This window comes from Oncorhynchus mykiss, chromosome 16 (genome assembly GCF_013265735.2).
Source record: "Oncorhynchus mykiss isolate Arlee chromosome 16, USDA_OmykA_1.1, whole genome shotgun sequence".
NCBI lineage: Eukaryota > Metazoa > Chordata > Actinopteri > Salmoniformes > Salmonidae > Oncorhynchus > Oncorhynchus mykiss.
This window is the reverse complement of record NC_048580.1, coordinates 29,306,498-29,329,973: the sequence shown is the minus strand read 5'-3', so window position 1 is coordinate 29,329,973 and position 23,476 is coordinate 29,306,498. Positions and strand designations below refer to the sequence as shown.

At 41.1% G+C, this 23,476-nt stretch overlaps 1 protein-coding gene across 1 annotated transcript in view; it reads right to left on the bottom strand.

Annotated features, from left to right (window-relative positions):
* nrg3b (neuregulin 3b) overlaps positions 1-23,476 on the bottom strand; it is a 428,644-nt gene that overhangs the window by 23,487 nt on the left and 381,681 nt on the right. The window contains exons 5-6 of the mRNA XM_021565559.2: positions 21,163-21,265; positions 7,676-7,802 (exon numbers count right to left, since the gene is read on the bottom strand). Coding sequence (XP_021421234.1) covers positions 7,676-7,802; positions 21,163-21,265 — 230 coding nt within the window. The remainder of the gene's footprint in view (positions 1-7,675; positions 7,803-21,162; positions 21,266-23,476) is intronic.

Sequence of the window (23,476 nt, the reverse complement as noted above, 5' to 3'; positions counted from 1 at the left end):
TGTTTCAGTTCAGCAATATTCTTAGGATGTCTGGTGTGAACTGCTCTCGAGGTCCTGCCACAGTATTTAAAATCGGGTTTAGGTCAGGACTCTGACTGGCCCACTCCAGAAGGCGTATTTTCTTCCATTGAAGCCATTCTCTTGTTGATTTACTTCTGTGTTTTGCGTAGTTGTCCTGTTGCATCACCCAACGTCTGTTGAGCTTCAATTGGTGGACAGGTATCCTTACATTCTCCTGCAAAATGTCTTGATAAGCTCGGGAATGTATTTTTCCGTTGATGATAGCAAGCTGTCCAGGCCCTGAGGCAGCATAGCATCCCCAAACCATGATGCTCCCTCCACCGTACTTTACAGTTAGGATGAGGTTTTGATGTTGTTGTGCTGTGCCTTCCAGAGAATATTTTGCTAGAAGTGCTTTGAAAGATCCAGGTACTCCTTTGCGAACTTCAGACGTGCAGCAATGTTTTTTTTGGACAGCAGTGGCTTCTTCCGTGGTGTCCTCCTATGAACACCATGCTTGTTTAGTGTGTTACGTATTGTAGACTCGTCAATGTTAGATGTTAGATGTTAGCATGTTCCAGATAATTCTGTAAGTCATTAGCTGACACTCTAGGATTCTTCTTAACCTCTTGGTGTTAGTGGGAAGTATTTTCATTTTTGGAAAAAAAAGTTCCCATTTTAAACGGGATATTTCGTCAGGAAAAGATGCTAGAATATGCATATAATTTACAGCTTTGGATAGAAAACACTCTAACGTTTCCAATACTGTAAAGATATTGTCTGTGAGTATAACAGAACTGATGTTGCAGGCGAAAGCCTGAGAAAAATCCAATCCGGAAGTGCCCCAATGACTCGTTCCAATGACTCCCTATTCAGCTGTGAATGTACCATCAACGAGCTTACGCTTTCTACGTATTCCCCAAGGTGTCTACAGCATTGTGACGTAGTTTTACGCATTTCTGTTGAAGAATAGCCGTAGGCGGCCACATTGCACAAGTGGTCACATGGTGGCTCCGAGAGAGATTCTCGCGTAAAATACAGAGGTAGCCATTACTCCAATCGGTCCTAGTGAAAAACAAATTCTAATATCGAATAGATATTAGAAAAACACCTTGAGGATGGAATCTAAACAACGTTTGCCATGTTTCTGTCGATATTATGGAGCTAATTTGGAATATTTTTTCGGCGTTGTGGTGACTGCAATTTCCGGGCGATTTCTCAGCCAAACGTGAAGAACAAACGGATTTATTTCACCTACAAAAATAATATTTGGGGAAAAAATGAACTTTGGCTGTCTACCTGGGAGTCTCGTGAGTGAAAACATCCGAAGTTCATCAAAGGTAAACGATTTAATTGGATTGCTTTTCTGATTTTCATGACAAGGTTGCCTGCTGCTAGCAAGGCATAATGCTATGCTAGGCTATGATAAACTTACACAAATGCTTGTCTAGCGTTGGCTGTAAAGCATATTTAGAAAATCTGAGATGACAGGCTGATTAACAAAAGGCTAAGCTGTGTTCCAATATATTGCACTTGTGATTTTCATGAATAGGAATATTTTCTAGGAAGATTTATGTCCGTTGTGTTATGCTAATTAGTGTCAGATGATGACAACGGTCCCGTTCACGGGATGGGGTGTCGCTACAGGTTAAGCGCGAATTCGGCTAGAATCCCGTTAGCGGGATTGATTTGTCAACATCCAGTGAAATTGTAGCGCGCCAAATTCAAACTACAGAAATATCGATATTTAACCTTCACAAAAATATAAGGGTAATACATAAAAATAAAGCTTAACTTCTTGTTTATCCAGCCGCTGTGTCAGATTTCAAAAAGGCTTAACGGCGAAAGCAAACCATGCAATTATCTGAGGACAGCGCCCCGCATACAAACACATGAAAAACATATTTCAACAAGGCAGGTGCGACACAAAAGTCAGAAATAGCCATATAACAAATGCCTTACCTTTGAAGATCTTCTTTTTTTTGCAATCTCAAATGTCTCAGTGACACAATGAATGGTCGTTTTGTTCGATAAATTCCTTCTTTATATCTATATTTATATATATGGCGCGTTTGATTCAGAAATACATTGGTTCCAACATGACTACAAAGTATGTAATAAGTTACCTGAAAACTTGGTTCAAACATTTCAAACAACGTTCCTAATCCAACCCCAGGTATCCTAAAATGTAAATAAACGAAAACATTTAAGACTGAATAAACTGTTTCTAATACCGGATAAAAACAATGTGAAGCGCGCTCCAGTTCACGCGCAACAAAAGACTAAAGCCCTTCAGAGTGACACCAACAAAGAACAGCCCTACTTCTTAATTTCTCAAAAGAAAAACATCGAACAATTCTAAAGACTGTTTACATCTAGTGGAGGCCATAGAAACTGCAATCTGGGCCCTAATAAATCAGGTCTCCCATAGAAAACCACTGGAAAACACAGTGACCTCAAAAAATGTTTTCCCTGGATGGATTGTGCTCGGGGTTTCGCCTGCCAAATCAGTTTTGTTATACTCACGGACATTATTCTAACAGTTCTAGAAACTTCAGAGTGTTCTCTATCCAAATCTACTAATTATATGCATATCCTAGCTTCTGGGCCTGAGTAGCAGGCAGTTTACTTTGGGCACACTTTTCATCCGGACGTGAAAATACTGCCCCCTATCCCAGAGAGGATTTATTTATGCAAGTCAACAATTCTTCATCTTAGGTCTTCTGAGATCTCTTTGTTTGGGGCATGGTTCACATCAGGCAATGCTTCTTGTGAATAGCAAACTCAAAATGTGTGAGTATTCTTAATAGGGCAGGGAAGCTCTAACCAACATCTCCAATCTCGTCTCATTGATTGGACTCCAGGTTAGCTGACTCCTAACTCCAATTAGCTTTTGGATAAGTCATTAGCCTAGGGGTTCACATACTTTTTCCAACCTACACTGTAGATTTTTTAATTATGTATTTAACATAGACCAGAAAAATACAATAAAATGTGTGTTATTAGTTTAAGCACACTGTGTTTGTCTATTGTTGTGACTAAGATGAAGATCATGTTATGACTAATTTATGCAGAAAACCAGGTAATTCCAAAGGGTTCACATACTTTTTCAGGCCACTGTAAATAGTGCCAGACGTGCACTCAAACATATACAGTTGGCCTTGCTGTTATGATTTTAGTTGTCCTTGAGGTACCTTGTTTTTTTGCATTGTTGTTTTCTGTTTTCTTTTGACTTTTTTCTGATGAGTTCATTTTCTTGGTTGTTGGTGCATTGGGGATAGTTCTTGGGGGTGGGGAATGGAATTCATTTTATATGTATATATATATAAATGTCGTTCTGGGGGGTGACTTTGGTAGGGGTCTCAGATGATTGAGGGACAGCTGTGGGGAACTGTGAGGGGGATCTTGGAGGGTTCGCGTCCATTTTTTTTTGACCTAGTTGGAGTTCTGTCGACGTGCCCTTGAGCAGGGAGTTGACCATGGATGCTTCTGTGTGTTGCTCTAAATAGGAGTTTGTTGGATGACTGGTGGTGTTGTTGTTCAGAGGCATCACTGCAAGTATATTGTATGTTTTGGATATTCAAATAAATAAAAAAAATGTATAAAAAAAAAACGACACCAGGTCTGTTGGCATAACAGCGATTAGCCATAACAGAGATTTATTGGCAACAATCTGTTTCTGCACATTGCTAAAAGTGGCCCAGAATGAAGTCAATAATTATCCGATTTTCGGACAAAACCAACATCAAAATAAAAGTGCTAAGCAACACTTGATTTAAAGTGTGCATAAATGCTCTGCACATCAAATTTGAGATCAGAATTCTAAGACCGACAGTATTCAATTCAACACTTTTTTAGACATTATACTGTATGTGACCCACCGAAATAGTGTTAACCTAACACTTTTCAAAGTGTTCACAAACTGGGTGTTGCAAATTACAACTTAAATGAACACTTTATTTGAGTTGGGTGTGGGTTTATCATTGTATGTTGTAAAGCTGTATTTGCATATTTCCCAGCATGCCTTTCAAGTGAATGTGAAATATAATCACCCATGATTGTGTTTATTAGTGACAAAGATATTATTGTTGCATTCAATAACTTCTAGTCATGAAGCCTTCACCAAGTCACTGCCTCAGTGATTATGTTTGAATTAAACTTAAACCCTTTATTATCATACAGTGTTGTCAGAACATGGTCACACTCCTTTTTAAAATGTTGTTGTGTTACCTGAATTTAAAATGGATTCAATTGCAATGTTATGTCACTGGCCTACACATAATACCCCATAATGTCAAAGTGGAGTAATGTTTTTGAAATGTTTACAAATTAATAAAAAATGCAAAGCTGAAATGTCTTGAGTCAATTATTCAACCTCTGTTATGGCAAGCATAAATAAGTCCAGGAGAAAACATTTGCATAACAAGTCACTTGCATGGACTCTGTGTGTAATAATAGTGTTTAACCCCCTAGTTACATAACAAAAAAAGCATCAACAAAATCTGTCAGTTTAAGCAAGAGATATCAAGGTTTTTTGCATTTGATGCTTCCAAATCCATTGCATTTGCCAGGTGGCAAACCTAGAGCGATGTTTGTCAGACCATGAGACATCCCAAAAAACATCTGTAGCGTTCAAACGGTTGGACCTACAAAGTATTATGACCACTCTGTGGAAAGGGAGACTCACGAACACGATGGCAATTTGCTTTAAAATACCCACAAGTGTCATAGGACTTGTCTGAAGGTAACCGGCACAGGTTTAAAAAAACGAATGAAAGTATGAAGGTAGTTTTGTGCTTACCCCAAAAAGGGGTTAAATACTGTATGTGTAAAAAAGGACAGATACTTCAAGACCTTGTTTCTTAAGTAAACATGTTTTACTGTCCTTTTTGACATTATGAATGTGTCATTCAATGCATTTCTATGGGCTTTAGTAGTAAAATGCCTAAATCAATATTTTATCAAATGATTTGTAGAACCCTTTCTACAAAGGGTTCTAAATGGAACCCAAAATGGTTCTACCTGGAACCAAAAAGGGCTCTACCTGGAACCAAAAAAGGTTTCTCCTTTGGGGACAGCCGAAGATCCCTTTGGAACCCTTTTTTTGAGTGTGTAGAATCAACACTCACAACTCTTTTGACCTGAGAGCCAAGATTTTAACACTTACAAATTTGCTGTGTGGGGATTTGAACTTGCAACCTTTTTGGGAACTGTCAGGGCTTGGACTCTACAAGGTGTCGAAAGCGTTCCACAGGGATGCTGGCCCATGTTGACTCCAATGCATCCCACAGTTGTGCCAAGTTGGCTGAATGTCCTTCGGGTGGTGGACCATTCTTGAAACACACAGGAAACTGTTAAGCATGAAAAACCCAGCAGCGTTTCAGTTCTTGACACATTCAAACCAGTGTGCCTAGCATCTACTACCATACCCATTCAAAGGCACATCAATATTTTGTCTTGCCCATTCAACCTCTTAATAGCACACGTACACAATACATGTCTCAATTGTCTCCAGGCTTAAAAATCCTTCTTTAACCTGTCTCCTCCCCTTCATATGCACTGAATGAAATGGAGGCTTTAACAAGTGACATCAATAAGGGATCATAGCTTTCACCTTGATTCACCTGGTCAACCTATATCATGGAAAGCTAAGGTGGTCCTAATGTTTTTTTACACTCAGTGTATCTCCACACAGTCTATAAATAAGAGGAAACAGGCCTAATGAGCAGCATTTCATGGCATAAAAGAAAAACATGATGAAGAGAGGAAAAATAGGATGGTTATTCATAACCATCACAGCAGTAAAGAACCCTTCCTGATATGCAAATAATCATTTGGTGAAAATGGTTACACATATACCCCTCACCCCTGACAAATAGTGTACTTATCTTAAATATACGGTTGAAGTCGAAAGTTTACATACACTTAGGTTGGAGTCATTAAAACTAGTTTTTCAACCACTTCACTAATTTCTTAACAAACTATAGTTTTGGCAAGTCGGTTAAGGCATCTACATTGTGACACAAGTCATTCTTCCAACATTTGTTTACAGACAGATTACTTCACTGTATAACAATTCCAGTGGGTCAGAAGTTACACTAAGTTGACTGTGCCTTTAAACAGCTTGGAAAATTCCAGAAAATGTTGTCATGGCTTTAGAAGCTTCTGATAGGCTAATTGACATCGTTTGAGTCAATTGGAGGTGTACCTGTGGAGGTATTTCAAGGCCTACCTTCAAACTCAGTGCCACTTTGCTTGACATCATGGGACAATCAAAAGAAATCAGCCAAGACCTCGGAAAAAAATTGTAGACCTCCACAAGTCTGGTTCATCCTTGGGAGCAATTTACCGCGTTCATCTGTACGCAATAGTACGCAAGTATAAACACCATGGGACCACGCAGCCGTCATACCGCTTAGGAAGGAGACGCGTTCTGTCTCCTAGAGAGGAACGTACTTTGGTGCAAAAAGTGCAAATCAATCCCAGAACAACAGCAAAGGACCTTGTAACCATTTCCTCCAGCATCTTCACAAAAGTATCTATATCCACAGTAAAATGAGTCAACATATCAACATAACCATTCTGCCTCTGAACAAGGCAGTTAACCCACTGTTCCTAGGCCATCATTGAAAATAAGAATTTGTTCTTAACTGACTTGCCTAGTTAAATAAAGGTAAAATAAAAATAACAAAAAATAAAAACCTGACAGGCCGCTCAGCAAGGAAGAAGCCACTGCTCCAAAACCGCCATAAAAAAAGCCCGACTACGGTTTGGAACTGCACATGGGGACAAAGAATGTACTTTTTGGAGAAATGTCCTCTGGTCTGATGAAACAAAAATAGAACTGTTTGGCCATAATGACCATCGTTATGTTTGGAGGAAAAAAGGGGAGGCTTGCAAGCCGAAGAACACCATCCCAACCGTGAAGCACGGGGGTGGCAGCATCATGTAGTGGGTGTGCTTTGCTGCAAGAGGGACTGGTGCACGACACAAAATAGATGGCATCACGAGGAAGGAAAATGATGTGGATATATTGAAGCAACATCTCAAGACATCAGTCAGGAAGTTAAAGCTTGGTCGCAAATGGGTCTTCCAAATGGACAATGACCCCAAGCATACTATACTTCCAATGTTGTGGCAAAATGGCTTAAGGACAACAAAATCAAAGTCTTGGAGTGGCCATCACAACGACCTGACCTCAATCCTATAAAAAAATCTGTGGGCAGAACTGAAAAGGCGTGTGCGACCATGGAGGCCTATAAACCTGACTCAGTTACACCAGCTCTGTCAGGAGGAATGGGCCAAAATTCACCCAACTTATTGTGGGAAGCTTGTGGAAGGCAACCCAAAACGTTTGACCCATGTTAAACAATTTAAAGGCAACGCTACTAAACATGAATTGAATGTAAATTTCTGACCCACTGGGAATGTGATGAAATAATAAAAACTGAAATAAATCATTCCCTCTACTATTATTCTGACATTTCACATTCTTAAAATAAAGTGGTGATCCTAACTGACCTAAGACAGGGAATTTTTCCTCGGATTAAATGTCAGGAATTGTGAAAAACTGAGTTTAAAGGTTTTTGGCTAAGATGTATGTAAACATCTGACTTCAACTGTATTTAAACGTCAAGGTAGAATACAATAAGAAAGGCTGGTTCTTTAATCTCACCTTTTGAAGCTGCAGGCCGCACTGAGGCCTGGAGCAAGATTTAGACATCTGCCCAGAGGAGTTGATTCCACACTCCCTCAGGTTCCAGCTCTCAGAGAATTGCGTCTGTAGCTTTTCCCTCTGTCTCCTGCAGAGGGAGAGAGGCCATACCGAGTTAAATACAAAGCCCCCCCTTCAGCTTTCATGATCCTCAGATACAGTATGCCTACTGCACAGTATATTGCTCTGGGTTAGAGCTTTGTGTCCCTGGCTCTTGTACACTGATCCACTGTCTTTGAGCTGCATTCATGTCTTACAGGTGCCTCGTCACTGCTTGATGAGATTCTGTGGTCCAGATTATCCAGCTCTTTGTACGCACAGTCACAGGGTGCAAATCAAATGTGTGTAATCATTTCTATTGAACTGTTAACACTGCTTTAAACGGCACCCCTTTTGCTACATGGTGAATGTTGTCAATAACTATGGTAATATTCATCCTGTTCATTCCTCCCATGACAAGGCTCAATTATTTTGCAGCCATGTTAAATCATTTGTAATCAAGCAGCCAATGGATTATAGTGTTGGACGATTTAAGGCAAACCCTTCAATGTTCCAACGCCAGTAATGGCCGTTATACTATTGTTACATTGTAATAATTGCAGAGAGCCAGGTTAGTGGCGAAGGAAAGGTGCTCGGAGTGGAGAGGAAGAAGCAGTAAAGTGAAGGTTTAATCAAAGTGATGTTGCATAAAACTTCTGTTAGGCACACAGGCATTTGTTTACACCGTGCTGTGAAATTTGAATGCTGATTGGTTAAAACCGCATTCCAGCCAGTGTCTATTCCACAAGTTACCACCGGCTAAATCTATGACGTTAAAATGCCTATTTACTTTGTTCCGTCTGACTGCTCAATCCACTCTCTCATCAGCCCAGCCAAGCAATTTATAAATTTGATCTCCACTATAAAAAGCATCTAGACATTATCTTACATTTCCTTTAGACTAACATTTTGTTTTCAACAGCGGAGATTTGTATAAAACTTGCTCTCTGTCTCTGACATTTGCAACATTGTTTCAATATTTAAATTCTATCTCCAGCTGTCCCATAGTAAATAACGTGTTGGAAGTTGGGCAGACAGAGTTTCTCAGCACAGCCAGGCATAATTTCTATGGATGTATACAAATAAATGTCAATTGAAAAAAGGTAAAATGAAATGAAGTGCAGCTAGTTTTCAATTTGTCCAGTTTCAGTTTGAAATGATTGTGTTAGCTGGGTTTATTGACTAGCTCCTTCTCTGAACAACAGCACCTCATTAGCTCATTGTTATGTTGGATGTATCCAAGTAAAGTCACTAGAAAACAGCTTAAACAAATGCAAATGCAGCTACTTTGCTGTTATTCTGGTGGACGTGACTGTTAACTGTAATTGGCTAGCTAGCAAGCAAAGGATAAGAACGCTGCCATTCAGTATGGTAATTGAACATTTAGAACGAACGACTGGGTCGCGTCCATAGATACAGAACAAAGAGACTGAACGACTCTTGCAACCGAACCGATAGAACGAATGACCAGTCGGCTTGGGTAGCAACCCTAGATTTGTAACCCAAGACTATATCTTGTGGAAAGATGAATTAGTATGAATACATTTCTCAAAATAACGTTTTTAATTAAAATGTCAATCATTATCATCATTTGAATATGTTGGTATCCCATTGATAAGATCCAACCTCATGCAAATTTCAGCAATGCGACTTTATGATAACTGAGTAGACAGCTTAAGCAGCTTAACAGTAACACTGCTGGATAGGCTACCACTAAAATGCTGTTGTGCATGCTTTTCGGAAGAAAATCACATGATGGGAGATTTTGGTGATAAAGTAGTGGCAGGTAGTGAGCGATGTGAATTGACAGAAAGAGACATACACTGGTTTGAAACCTTTTTTGGTTTCCAACTGCACTTGTGTTAACAGCAGTTTACAAACTGCATAAAATAAAATATATAGAAAAACTCAGATATAATGCATCAGAATGTACCTATGGTTATTGTTGAGGATGAGTACATCACTTTGATTAAACGTACATTTCAAACACAAGAATGCTCTCTTTTGTCATATTTCTAAGTACAGCATCAATGAACTGGAACCTAAGGCTGCAGTTACACAACACAACTTGCACACAATTTTAGTTATAGTTGCAGGCTGCATGTGACATAATCTCAAGCAAATTTTTCTGCTACATGAAGCAACTCAAGCACAAACAAAATTCCAGGCAATAGCCAATCAAAGTGAAGCTGCTTCAGTCATATTGTTTGAGTATTCTAAACTAACCCCATGTCATCTGCTGCAGTACAGTGATTTCACAAATTATTTGTTTATCCAACCGTTTCGTTATTGTTATAGGATTGATTTAGACAAAATGCTGGCTGCACAGTTTAGCTAGCTAGAAAAAATGAAATTGCCAACCAATGTTCCCTCTAATTTTTTTTTCAGGACTGAGCAAATTTCAGGCCTGCTCCGATGCATTCTGCCTAGTACAACATCTCTTGCATAGTTCGTTTTGTATTGGTATGTTGCATTGAAAGTGTCTAATATTGTGCTGATTCGATCACAATTTCCACAGTAAAGGGAAACGTTGATAGTGTTAACCAACTATTTTCTGAGTGAAGATCACCTTGAGTCAAAATGCAAGCCGAGATCTACCGCTCAGATTTGTTTTTAACATGACTTAAAAATAATCTCTCTCTAGTCATCGTTTTAAACGTTTGGAATTCTCACAGTATCAACTTTGCTGTAGCTTTCTTTTATGCCTGCTACTTTACTGCAGACACGGTCATTTAACTTATTAAAAATAAAAAACTGAAATATTACATGTACTTAATGAAGTATTCAGACCCTTTACTCAGTACTTTGTTGAAGCATCTTTGGCAGCAATTACAGCCTCCAGTCTTCATGGGTATGACTCTACAAGCTTGGCACAACTGTATTTGAGGGGGTTCTCCCATTCATCTCTGCAGATCCTCTCAAGCTCTGTCAGGTTGGATGGGGAGTGTTGCTGCACAGCTATTTTCAGGTCTCTACAGCGATGTTTGATCAGGTTTAAGTCCGAGCTCTGGCTGGCCCACTGAAGGACATTCAGAGAATTGTCCTGAAGCCACTCCTGCATTGTCTTGGCTGTGTGCTTAGGCTATTCCATGCAACAATTTGCCAAGAAACTGAAGATCTCGTACAACGCTGTGTACTACTCCCTTCACAGAACAGCGCAAGCTGGCTCTAACCAGAATACAAAGAGGAGTGGGAGGCCCCGGTGCACAACTGAGCAAGAGGACAAGTACATTAGAGTGTCTAGTTTGAGAAACAGACGCCTCACAAGTCCTCAACAGGCAGCTTCATTAAATAGTACCCGCAAAACACCAGTCTCAACGTCAACAGTGAGGAGGCAACTCCGGGATGCTGGCCTTCTGGCTTGGTTTTTGCTCTGACATGCGTTGTCAATTGTGGGACCTTATATAGACAGGTGTGTACCTTTCCAAATCGTGTCCAATCAATTGAATTTACCACAGGTGGACTCCAATCAAGTTGTAGAAACATCTCAAGGATGACCAATGGAAACAGGATGCCCCTGAGCTCAATTTCGAGTCTCATAGCAAGGGGTCTGCATACTTATGTAAATATGTCATAGAGTATGTTTGTGAAACTACAACTACATATTTACTGACTGTGATTTTTATTTGAATGTTGCGTTTTGTATTTGTTAACCTCTTTTGTTTGTGACTTGCTACTTACAGTGGGGCAAAAAAAGTATTTAGCCAGCCACCAATTGTGCAAGTTCTCCCACTTAAAAAGATGAGAGATTCCTGTAATTTTCATCATAGGTACACTTCAACTATGACAGACAAAATGAAAAAGAAAATCCAGAAAATCACATTGTAGGATTTTTAATGAATTTATTTGCAAATTATGGTGGCAATACCTACTTTGTCTGTCATAGTGTACCTGTGATGAAAATTACAGGCCTCTCTCATCTTTTTAAGTGGGAGAACTTGCACAATTGGTGGCTGACTAAATACGTTTTTTGCCCCACTGTATGTGTATGCAACCAATACAGTTTCATGTGATTTGATTGTTTCCTCTCTGTCTTGGTCTTCGCCTGTGTCCACATACTCCCTTGCGTTTTGTGAACTTCATTCTGACGTTGCAGTACATGGTTATGAAATGCTGTTCATAGTATGCCGTCTTTCCCAAAAGTATGTGGCAGTGTCCACACTCTTTCATGGGCCAAGCCCTGGGTTTGAGAACGTTTGCCTTTCGATTTGACATGATAGCTACAGATTTTTTTTCTTCAGCCAATTGTCAAAAAAGAATATGTGAGGCAGATATATTTTATGTAGAATTACCAATACCTACTTTGAGAGATAATTGCAGATCTGTGCAACCAGAGCCAAAGATGGTGGATGTCTTAGACATCTTACACAATCCTTTCACAATTGAAACTAGATGGTAACTTTACAACTAAAGTTATGGGGCTTACATTAGTTCTTGAAAAGTATTTTTGTGGTAATGGAAAGAAGTTTAAAAAGTTTGACTTTACAATATAAAGCAAAGGAGTTACAAATAGTCAAAGTTAAATTTAGTAAAATAATTGGTCTCATTACTTTGACAGATTACTATATTCGTAATTCTTCTTTATTTTGTATCCCTTTCGGGAAATTTGTCTTGCATCTCAACAAACCACAGCACAGCATCATCACATAAGTGTATAAATACACAAATCAACCACAAAAATCAACCTTATTACATTGGATTGTGGGGCACTTAGATCACAAAAATGCCTAAACTACAGTTGTTGCGTGTGAAAACTGAAAGAAGAAAGAAATAGGACTGTCACACCCTGACCTTAGAGAGCCTTTTTTATTCTCTATTTGGTTAGGTCAGGGTGTGGGCAAATCTATGTTTCTATTTGTTTGTTGGCCTAGTATGGTTCCCAATCAGAGGCAGCTGTTTATCGTTGTCTCTGATTGGGGATCATACTTAGGCAGCCCTTTTTCCCACCTTAGATTGTGAGATCTTTTTATTGTATTGTTGCTGTTTAGCACTACAGAGCTTTACGTTAGTTTGTATTTGTTGTTTTTTCTTGGTGTATATTAATAAAGGAATTATGTACGCCTACCACGTTGCACCGTGGTCCGATCCTTCAAACAACGAGCGTAACAGAAGATCCCACCACAAACGGACCAAGCAGCGTGGTCAGGAGGAGAGGACACGAGGAAACCCGAGAGGCAGCCCCAAAACAATTTTTGGGGGAGGCAGATGACGTGAGCGTCGGTGCTGAGGGGTGAGTCCGAGACCGAGGAGGAATTCTTGGACCGTTTGAGCGAGGAGTGGTTGGCAGTGGAGAGGGACGAAAGAGTTTGGAGGGGTTGGAGTCTGGAGCAAGACAGTCGCTTTGAGGAGTGTGTGACCCTTCAGGGACCGTGCTTTGCTGTTACACGTACTGTGTCTCCGGTACGCATCCACAGCCCAGTGCGTGCTGTGTCAGCGCCCCATAGTTGCCGGGCTAGAATGAGGATCCAACCAGGGCGGGTTGTGCCAGCTCTGCTCTCCAGACTTCCAGTGCGTCTCCACGGCCCAGTGTATCCAGCGTCGGCTCTACGCACCGTGTCGCCAGTGTGCCTTCACAGCCCAGTGCGTCCTGTGCCAGCGCCCCGCACTTGCCGGGTTAAAGTGAGCATCCAGCCAGGACGGGTTATGCCAGCTCTGCGCTCCAGACCTCTGGTGCGTCTCCACGGCCCAGTATATCCTGTGCCAGCTCCTCGCACCCGGTCTCCTGTGCGTCTTCCCAACCTGGTAAGCCCTCTGCCAGCTCTACGCACCAGGCCTCCAGTGCGTCTCTCCAGCCCGGTGTGTCCTGTGCCAGCTCTACGCATCCGGCCTCCAGTGGTGATCCATGGCCCAAAGCCTCCAGTGATGATCCATGGCACGAAACTTCCAGTGATGATCCATGGCACAAAGCCTCCAGTGATGATCCATGGCACGAAGCCTCCAGTGATGATCCACAGTCCGAAACCTCCAGTGAGGATCCACAGTCCGGAGCCTCCAGTGAGGATCCACAGTCCGGAGCCTTCAGCGACAGTCTGCAACCTAGAGCCTTCAGCGGGGGTTCCCAGTCCAGAGCCACCAGCGACGGTCCCAAGTCCGGAGCCTCCAGCGACGGTCCCCAGTCCGGAGCCTTCAGCGACAGTCTGCAACCTAGAGCCTTCAGCGGGGGTTCCCAAGTCCGGAGCCTCCAGCGACGGTCCCAAGTCCGGAGCCTCCAGCGACTGTCCCCAGTCCGGAGCCTGCAACGACGGTCCCCAGTCCGGAGCCTGCAGCGACGGTCCCCAGTCTGGAGCCTCCAGAGACGGTTCCCAGTCCGGAGTCCGCGACAACAATCTACGGTCCGGAGTCCGCGACAACGATCTACGGTCCGGAGTCTGCGACAACAATCTACGGTCCGGAATCCCCGGCTACAATCTCCGCACCAGAGGTGCCACCCAAGTGGGGGGAGCCTCAAGCGGAGCGGGGTCTGCGTCCCGCACCGGAGCCTTCACTGAGATGAGATTCCCACCCGGACCCTCCCCTATAGGTTCAGGTTTGCGGCCGGAGTCCAAACATTGGGGGGGTGGTACTGTTACACCCTGACCTTAGAGAGCCTTTTTTGTTCTCTATTTGGTTAAGTCAGGGTGTGACTTGGGTGGAAAATCTATGTTTCTATTTCTTTGTTGGCCTAGTATGGTTCCCAATCAGAGGCAGCTGTCTATCGTTGTCTCTGATTGGGGATCATACTTAGGCAGCCCTTTTTCCCACCTTAGATTGTGGGATCTTGTTTTTGTATTGTTGCTGTTTAGCGCTACAGAGCTTTATGTTCGTTTGTATTTGTTATTTTTCTTGGTGTTCATTAATAAAGGAATGATGTACGCCTACCACGTTGCACCTTGGTCCGATCCTTCAAACAACGAGCATAACAAGGACAAAGCGATCTTCTGTCAGAAGATGGGAATAAAAGGCAGGATCATGTGGACAACACTTAGGAAAGCAAAGCAACTCAATCATTCATGCTGTGGGTTTAAATTGATGCACAATGTACTTTAGTAAAACATTCAGTGTAAATTAAGTTTGATTGTAGTTGAATGATGATATAATGATTGGGATGTTTAGGCTATTATTTGGGGAGAGAAATATGATGGTGAATCTAGTGATGACAAAAAGTATTTTTGTGGTAGTTGAAGAACTATGTAGAATAGGTTGATAGCTAGTTGTAGTTATATATAATAAATAAACTCTTTAGGCTAACAGTGATCATGGAAAAGTATATTTTCTGAAGAAAACGTGGTGTGCTTGCAAGCTTGAAATGTTATAGTAGTGATAATACCTGCAGTAGTAATTGTGTTGACTGGTTGTTGTTGAAAGTAGGTAGATGATATTTTCATTGATTGATATTTCATTGATATTTTCACTGGTTGTTGTTGAAAGTAGGTAGATGATGATTGATTGATTGGTTGGTTGATAGGATAGCCTGAACATGTGAAAGTTGGTTTTGTGTGTCACGCCCTGACCTGAGAGAGCCTTTTTATGTCTCTATTTTGGTTTGGTCAGGGTGTGATTTGGGTGGGCATTCTATGTTTTGTTTTCTATGTTTCTTTATTTCTATGTTTTGGCCGGGTATGGTTCTCAATCAGGGACAGCTGTCTATCGTTGTCTCTGATTGGGAATCATATTTAGGTAGCCCTTTTTTTCCCCCCTCCTTCAGTGTGGGTAGTTGACTTTGTTAGAGGCATCATAGCCTAAGTTAAGCTTCACGGTCGTGTCTTTGTTTTGTTGGCGGCATTTAACAAATAAAAACAGAAATGTACGCTTACCATGCTGCACCTTGGTCCGCTTCTTACGACGCCCGTGACAGAACTACCCACCACCAAGGGACCAAGCAGCATGGCCAGGAGGAGCAGGGATCCTGGGCCCGGGAGAGGAGAGAATGGAGGACATCTTGGACATGGGAGTCCGGGGCCCGCAACGAGGCTGCCCAGTCCGGGGCCCGCAATGAGGGTGCTCAGTCCGGAGCCCGCAACGAGGGTCCCCAGGCAGGGGCCCGCGAGGGTGCCCAGTCCGGGGCCCGCAGCGAGGGTGCAGAGTCCGGGGCCCACAACGAGAGTGCCCAGTCCATGTCCCGCAACGAGGGTCCTCAGTCCGGAGCCCGCAACGAGGGTCCCCAGTCAGGGGCCCGCAGCGAGGGTGCCTAGTCCGGGGCCCGCAATGAGGGTCCCCAGTCCGGGGTCGGCGACGAGGGTCCCCACACCAGACGCGCTAGTCCGGGGCCCGCAACGAGGGTCACCAGTCTTGGGTCGGCAGTGAGGGTCCCCACACCAGAGGCGCTACCAAAGTGGGGTGAGCCAGAGGTGGAGCGGGGTCTACATCCCGCACCAGAGCAGCGGATAGATGCCTACCCGGACCCTCCCCTATAGGTTCAGGTTTTGCGGCCAGAGTCCGCACCTTTGGGGGGGCGGGGGGGGTACTGTCACGCCTTGACCTGAGAGAGCCTTTTTATGTCTCTATTTTGGTTAGGTCAAGGTGTGATTTGGGTGGGCATTCCATGTTTTGTTTTCTATGTTTCTTTATTTCTATGTTTTGGTCGGGTATGGTTCTCAATCAGGGACAGCTGTCTATCGTTGTCTCTGATTGGGAATCATACTTAGGAAGCCGTTTTTCCCTCCTTCAGTGTGGGTAGTTGACTTTGTTAGAGGCATCATAGCCTAAGTTAAGCTTCACTGTTGTTTCTTTGTTTTGTTGGCGACATTTAACAAATAAAAACAGAAATGTACGCTCACAACGCTGCACCTTGGTCCGCTTCTTACAACGCCCGTGACATGGTGTCTCTACCTTGAACGGTTCAAGAGGAACAATTACTGTTGTGGGTATTATATGCTTATATATGCACATTTGAGTAGTTATAATTAAAGTGGGTGGTGGTCAGTAAATGTGTTGTTGTTGTCAGGAGTTGTGTGGCTGTGGTCAGTAATTTAATGGTTCAGTAATTGTATTGGTCTGTAGTTTAGTGGTTGTGGTTACTAGCTGTGGTCAGCAGTTGTGGTTGTGGTTAGCAGTTGTGTACTTTGGTCAGTAGTTGTGTGCAGTAGCTGTGGTCAATAGTTGTGGCCAATAGTTATGTGGTCAGTAGTTGTATGTTTGTGGTCACTAACTGTGGTCAGTAATTAATCTTCTAGCTTCTGACATGACTTAATGCAAAAGACGGCACTTGATGAGTTACTTAAACAGCTCTATCTATTGATTGGTTGAAGCTATTCCTAATTCTTTCAGTTTTGAAAGTAGAGTAAGATGTCATACGCTCCAAGTTTTTGTCTGACTTGTTGGGAGAGTTTGGCAGTCAATTGGAAATAGTTTGTGGGAAATGTGTTAATGTGTTATTGCAGTTACTGAAACAGCTGTATCGTTATATACGTAGCAGTTAGTTCTGCAAACAGAATTGAATAGCAGAGAAGTAGATGATGATGTCATACTCTCTCACTGTTTGTCTAACTTGTTGGGGAAGTGGAAAAAATGTCTGATTTTTATAAAGAGTTAGAGTGTTGTTAATGTGGTTACTAAAACAGTTGTAACTTTTTATCAGAATAATACATTTCGTTCCAAGGTTAGATTTGAAAAGCAGAAAAGTAGAGGAAGATTTCATTTGCGCTAACTTTTTGTATAAGTTGTTAACAAAGTAGACGATTTGTGTAAAAAGTTGCATTGTTGCAGTTACAGTGAATGGAATGTTGGAAGTGATGATGTAACAATGGGCAGATTTAGAATGTTGAGAAAAAAGGACAAATAAAATAACTTTAAAAGTATAAAAGGTATCAAAAAGTTACAGTTGTCCTGGCCAGTCTACACATTTTAAAGTTTGATCTGCGTTTCTATCTTAAATGCTGTAAGAGGAGTAGCGTGCTTAATAATAATAAAAGTCAGAAGTATGTTTAAGATTTAAGTCAGGGCTTTTGCTTTGCCAAGATCCACAACAAGAAGTACGTCAAAGATGTACAATGGGGACTTTTGCTTTGAAAGCCCCACTAAAAATAGTCACAGTTCCAGAAAATACCGATGTGATAGCAGCTGGGTCTACTTTTAAATGAACCAGAAAAAAAGGAGCAAGTGAAATGTCTCACGTCCTGTTTCGTCTCTGCTGGACCTACCATATTGAGTCATTGGGAGTGACACACTAGTTCACAGACGAGACATTATATTGACCAGATACTCTGGGGGCCACTCTAACAATTATTATAAATGTCTTCAAAATGGAAGGCAGTCAGGAGGAGGCAAGATGAGGTGGCACCATTCTAGCCAATGAGAGGGCAGTTATGAGTGTGAACAACACGCACAACAGTTTCCACTAGTTACCACAGCCACAAAGTCAAAATTGGCTATATCGTAATAAATAAATAAAATGAAAGTTAGGGTTAGGTGTAAGTTTAGCAGTGTGGTTAATGTTATGGTTAGGTTTAATATCACATTTTAACTTCTTATGGCTGGGGGCAGTATTGAGTAGCTTGGATGAATAAGGTGCCCAGAGTAAACTGCCTGCTACTCAGTCCCAGTTGCTAATATATGCATCTTATTCGTATATTTGGATAGAAAACACTCAAGTTTCTAAAACTGTTTGAATTATGTCTGTGAGTATAACAGAACTCATATGGCAGGCAAAAACCCGAGAAAAAATCCTAACAGGAAGTGGGAAATCTGAGGTTGGTCGTTTTTCAACTCATACCCTATTGACGATACAGTGGGATATTGGTCATGTTGCACTTCCTAAGGCTTCCACTAGATGTCAACAGTCTTTAGAACCTTGTTTGATGCTTCTACTGTGAGGTGGGGGCAAATGAGAGGGGAATGAGTCAGAGGTCTGCCAGAATGCCTTGAGCTCGTGACACTCGTTCACGTGAGAGCGAGCTCTGTTCCATCGGAATTCTTCCGGTTGGAACATTATTAAAGATTTATGTTAAAACAACCTAAAGATTGATTCTATACTTCGTTTGACATGTTTCTATGGACTGTAATGGAATTTATGGACTTTTCGTCTGCTCGTGCGTCATGAAGTTGGATTACTGGGCTGAACGGGCTAACAACAAGGAGGAATTTGGACATAAATGATGGACATTATCGAACAAAACAAACATTTATTGTTGAACTGGGATTCCTGGGAGTGCATTCTGATGAAGATCATCAAAGGTAAGTGAATATTTATAATGTTATTTCTGACTTCTGTTGACTGCACAATATGGCGGATATCTTTATCTTTATTGTTTGGTCTCTGAGTGCCGTACTAAGATTATTGCATGGTTTGCTTTTTCCTTAAAGCTTTTTTGAAATCTGACACAGCGGTTGCATTAAGGAGAAGTGTATCTAAAGTTCCATCATAACACTTGTATTTTCATCAACATCTATGATGAGTATTTCTGTAAATTGATGTGGCTCTCTGCACAATCACCGCATGTTTTAGAACTACTGAACGTAACGCGCCAATGTAAAATGTGATTTTTTGATATAAATATGCATTTTAGCGAACAAAACATACATGTATTGTGTAACATGAAGTCCTATGAGTGTCATCTGATGAAGATCATCAAAGGTTAGTGATTAATTTTATCTATATTTCTGCTTTTTGTGACTCCTCTCTTTGGCTGGAAAAATAGCTGTGTTTTTCTGTGACTTGGTGGTGACCTAACATAATAGTTTGTGGTGCTTTCGCTGTAAAGCCTTTTTGAAGTCGGACACTGTGGCTGGATTAATGAGAATGTTATCTTTAAAATGGTGTTAAATACTTGTATGCTTGAGGAATTTTAATTATGAGATTTTTGTTGTTTTGAATTTGGTGCCCTGCACTTTCCCTGGCTGTTGGTGAGGTGGGACACAACCATCCCACATATCCCAGAGAGGTTAAGAAGGAAAGAAATTTCACAAATGACGTTTTAACAAGGAACACCTGTTAATTGAAATGCATTCCAGTTGACTAACTCATGAAGCTGATTGAGAGAATGCCAAGAGTGTGCAAAGCTGTCGTCAAGGCAAAGGGTGGCTACTTTGAAGAATTTCAAATACAAAATATATTTTTAGTTGTCTAACACTTTTTTGGTTACTACATGATTCCATATGTGTTATCTCTATATGTGTTGTCCGGGGTGGCAGGTAGCCTCGTTGTTAGAGCGTTGGACTAGTAACCGTAAGGTTGCATCAAATCCCTGAGCTGAAAAATCTGTTCTGCACCTGAACAAAGCAGTTAACTCACTGTTCCTAGGCTGTAATTGAAAATAAGAACTTGTTCTTAACTGACTTGCCTAGTTAAATAAAGGTTAAAAAACATCTCAAGTGTTGTTAACACCCCATGGTTCCCACTGGTTGGTGGAGAAACCAGCTTTTGAGTGTTCATAGATAAAACACCTAAGTTCTTCTGACTGGCATGGAAGTGGGTAGAGCCTTCAGAGGTGTACTAGGGTATTTGGTGCAGTGTGATTAAATGAGCGATCGGACAAATGGTGCCCTATCCTAACCTGTTGTAGGCAGGTATGAGCATGAGAATGACATCTTCACAGTCAGAAAAGGGAAATTAAATAAATAATAGGAAATAGATGCAAAGATAAAAAATAGATTTTCACTCTTCTCACTAATGGCAAATTACTGAATATTGTTTTTATATTTAGCTACCTGTTTTTTATTGTTATGAATAAGTGTCATAATTTATTCCCCATTGGCATAAGCCACTTATGCCTTCTTGCAATGCAAATACTTAAACCATAAGAAATTGTATATATGCATGGTCTAAAGCAGTGTTTCCCAACCCTGATCCTCGAATACCCCGAACAGTACACATTTTTATTGTAACTGAACAAGCACAACTGATTCAACTAATCATCAATCCCTCAATGAGTTGAATGAGGTGTGTTTGTCGAGGGCTACAACAAAACTGTACACTGTTGAGGGTACTCCAGGACCAGGTTTGGGAAACACTGGTCTAAAGGACGAGGATAAGCACATTCTCAATTCAAGTTCCGTTTTTTTTAAATCTCCACTTTTGCGTGAACTGGAGCAACCATTTTTTGTGCATATGCAAAATGTACAAATAAGGTCCCAGGGCTGCACCTCTACCTTCCTATGCTAATGCAGACCGCTGCTCCCCAGACAAAGGCACTGAATCTCAGTGCTTGAGGCGTCACTTCAGACACCCTGGATCAAGTCCAGGCTGTTTCACAACCAGGGCGGCGCACAATTGGCCCAGCGTCGTTCTGGTTTGGCGGGTGTAGGCCGTCATTGTAAATAAGAATTTGTTCTTAACTGACTTGCCTAGTTAAGTAGGTTATTTAAAAGGTTAAATAAATAAAATAAAAGGCTGGTTCATGCTTTTGTATCTTACAGTTTAGGTCCAATGATGATACAATTGTCCCTCTGTTGTTTGGTGGCATCCTTAGCTACCTGGTGTGACAATCACTCACTTGTTGCGGCAATAGAGAGCCATGCACGCCACTCCGAGAAAACTGATTCCTGAAGCGATGCTGCAGATGGACATCACCTGTCTCTGGTAAGTCTCACGGCTCTCTGTGGAGACACAGGCAAAACATATGATGTTAAAGCCACATTCTGTATATTCATGTAGAGTACCATGAAATGGAGTTAGTAACACACACAATAGTAATTGTAGGTGTTGTGGCTCTCTGTAGAGACACACTCGATATGCATGTAGAGTACCATCAGAGTGAGCCACCCTCAAAAATTATAAATCCTCGATAGTAACACACACAATAGTAATGGTCGATCTCGTGACACAGACAAGAAGCATTTTAAAGCCACACTGTAAGATGTGCATTAACTGCCTTCACGAAAGTATTCATACTCCTTGACTTATTCCACATTTTGTTGTTTTCGGGCTGAATTCAAAATGATTAAAAATTATTATTTTTCTCCCACATCTACATACAATACTCATAATAACAAAGTGAAAACATGTTTTTAGAAGTGTTTGCAAATTTATTGAAAATTAAATACAGAAATATCACATTTTAAGTATTCACACCCTTGAGTCAATATGTGTTAGAATGGACTCCAGAGTGGCGCAGTGGTCTAAGACACTGCTTCTCAGTGCAAGAGGCAGTACTTGGTTCAAATCTAGGCTGCATCACATCTGGCTGTGATTGGGAGTCCCATAGCGTGGTGCACAATTGGCCCAGTGTTGTCTGGGTTTGGCCTGGCGTAGGCTGCCATTGTAAATAGAATATGTTCTTTACTGACTTGCCTAGTTAAATAAAAATAATCACCTTTAGCAGTGATTATAGCTGTGAATCTTTCTGTGTAAGTCTCTAAGAGCTTTGCCCACCTGGGTTGTACAGTATTTGCACATTATTCCTTAAAGAAATCTTCAAGCTCTGTCAAGTTGGTTGTTTATCATTGCTAGACAACCATTTTCATGTCTTGCCATGGATTTTCAACTGTAACTAGACTACTAAAGAACATTCAATGTTGTCTTGGTAAGCAAATCCAGTATATATTTGACCTTGTGGTTATTGCCCTGCTGAAAGGTGAGTTTGTCTCCCAGGGCCTTTTGGAAAGTGCTTCAAATGTACTGCTCGATTGAGGGACCATACATACGTATGTGTGGGGTACAGAGAAGGTTGTCATTCAAAAATCCTCTTAAACAATATTATTGCACACAGAGTGAGTCCATGCAACTTTTTTTGTGACTTGTTAAACAAATGTTTACTCCTGAACTTATTTAGGCTTGCCATGACAAGGAGTTGAACACTTATTGAATCAAGACATTTCAGTTTTTCATTTTTAATTCATTTGTAAAAAAAAATCAGAAAACATAATTCTACTTTGACATTATGTGGTATTGTGTGTAGGCCAGTGACAAATCTACATTTAAATCAATTTTTAATTCAAAATGTTGCAAAGTCATGGGGTATAAATACTTTCTGAAGGCAGCGTCCCACTGGCCACAGATGTCAATTCAACGTCTATTCCACGTTGGTTCATCGTAATTTCATTGAAAAGAAATAGAAACAACGCTGAGTGGGATGATATCAAAGATGTGCCACTAACAAAAACAATGGAGTAAAATATAAATGCAACCCTAAGTACTACTGAACCAAAGTGATTTGCCATCTGCTTTGGGGCTCAACATCCAACAGGAGGGAGGACACTCACAAATACGTGGAGCAACTCACAAATGTGAGTCAACTCACAAATGCAATGCATGTCACAAATGTAAGATGCAGTTCACAAATGTTTTCTGTGAAGTCACAAATGTCATATTCACAAAAACATTTTTGACCACTGTTGTGTTTGCAATGTAAGAAAGATCTATATGCTGTGTAAACCAGAAATCTATCTTGCATTTATTTGCTCATCATCATTTGTTTTTGTTGATGATGACTCTTTTGCTTTGGATGATGACATAGAGTATGTTTGTGAAACTACAACTACATATTTACTGACTGATTTTTATTTGAATGTTGCGTTTTGTATTTGTTAACCTCTTTTCTTTGTGACTTCCTTACTGTATATATTTTCAAAATGTTGATAGTTATTTCTGTGGAGATGTTCAAGTTTTCCAGAATTCAGTCAAGCTCACATGTGGAGAGATATGCTTCTTTGCCACCACATAACGTGCATAATAGTGCCTGTAGCCTACTCGGAATGGTTCGGGATGGTTGAATATTTTTCTTGATGGTTTCAACAAGCTTGTTGACCTCTGGGAAATAATTTTGCCAGATATTAATTGCCAAATGCAATGAATTTGGCAACAAGTCC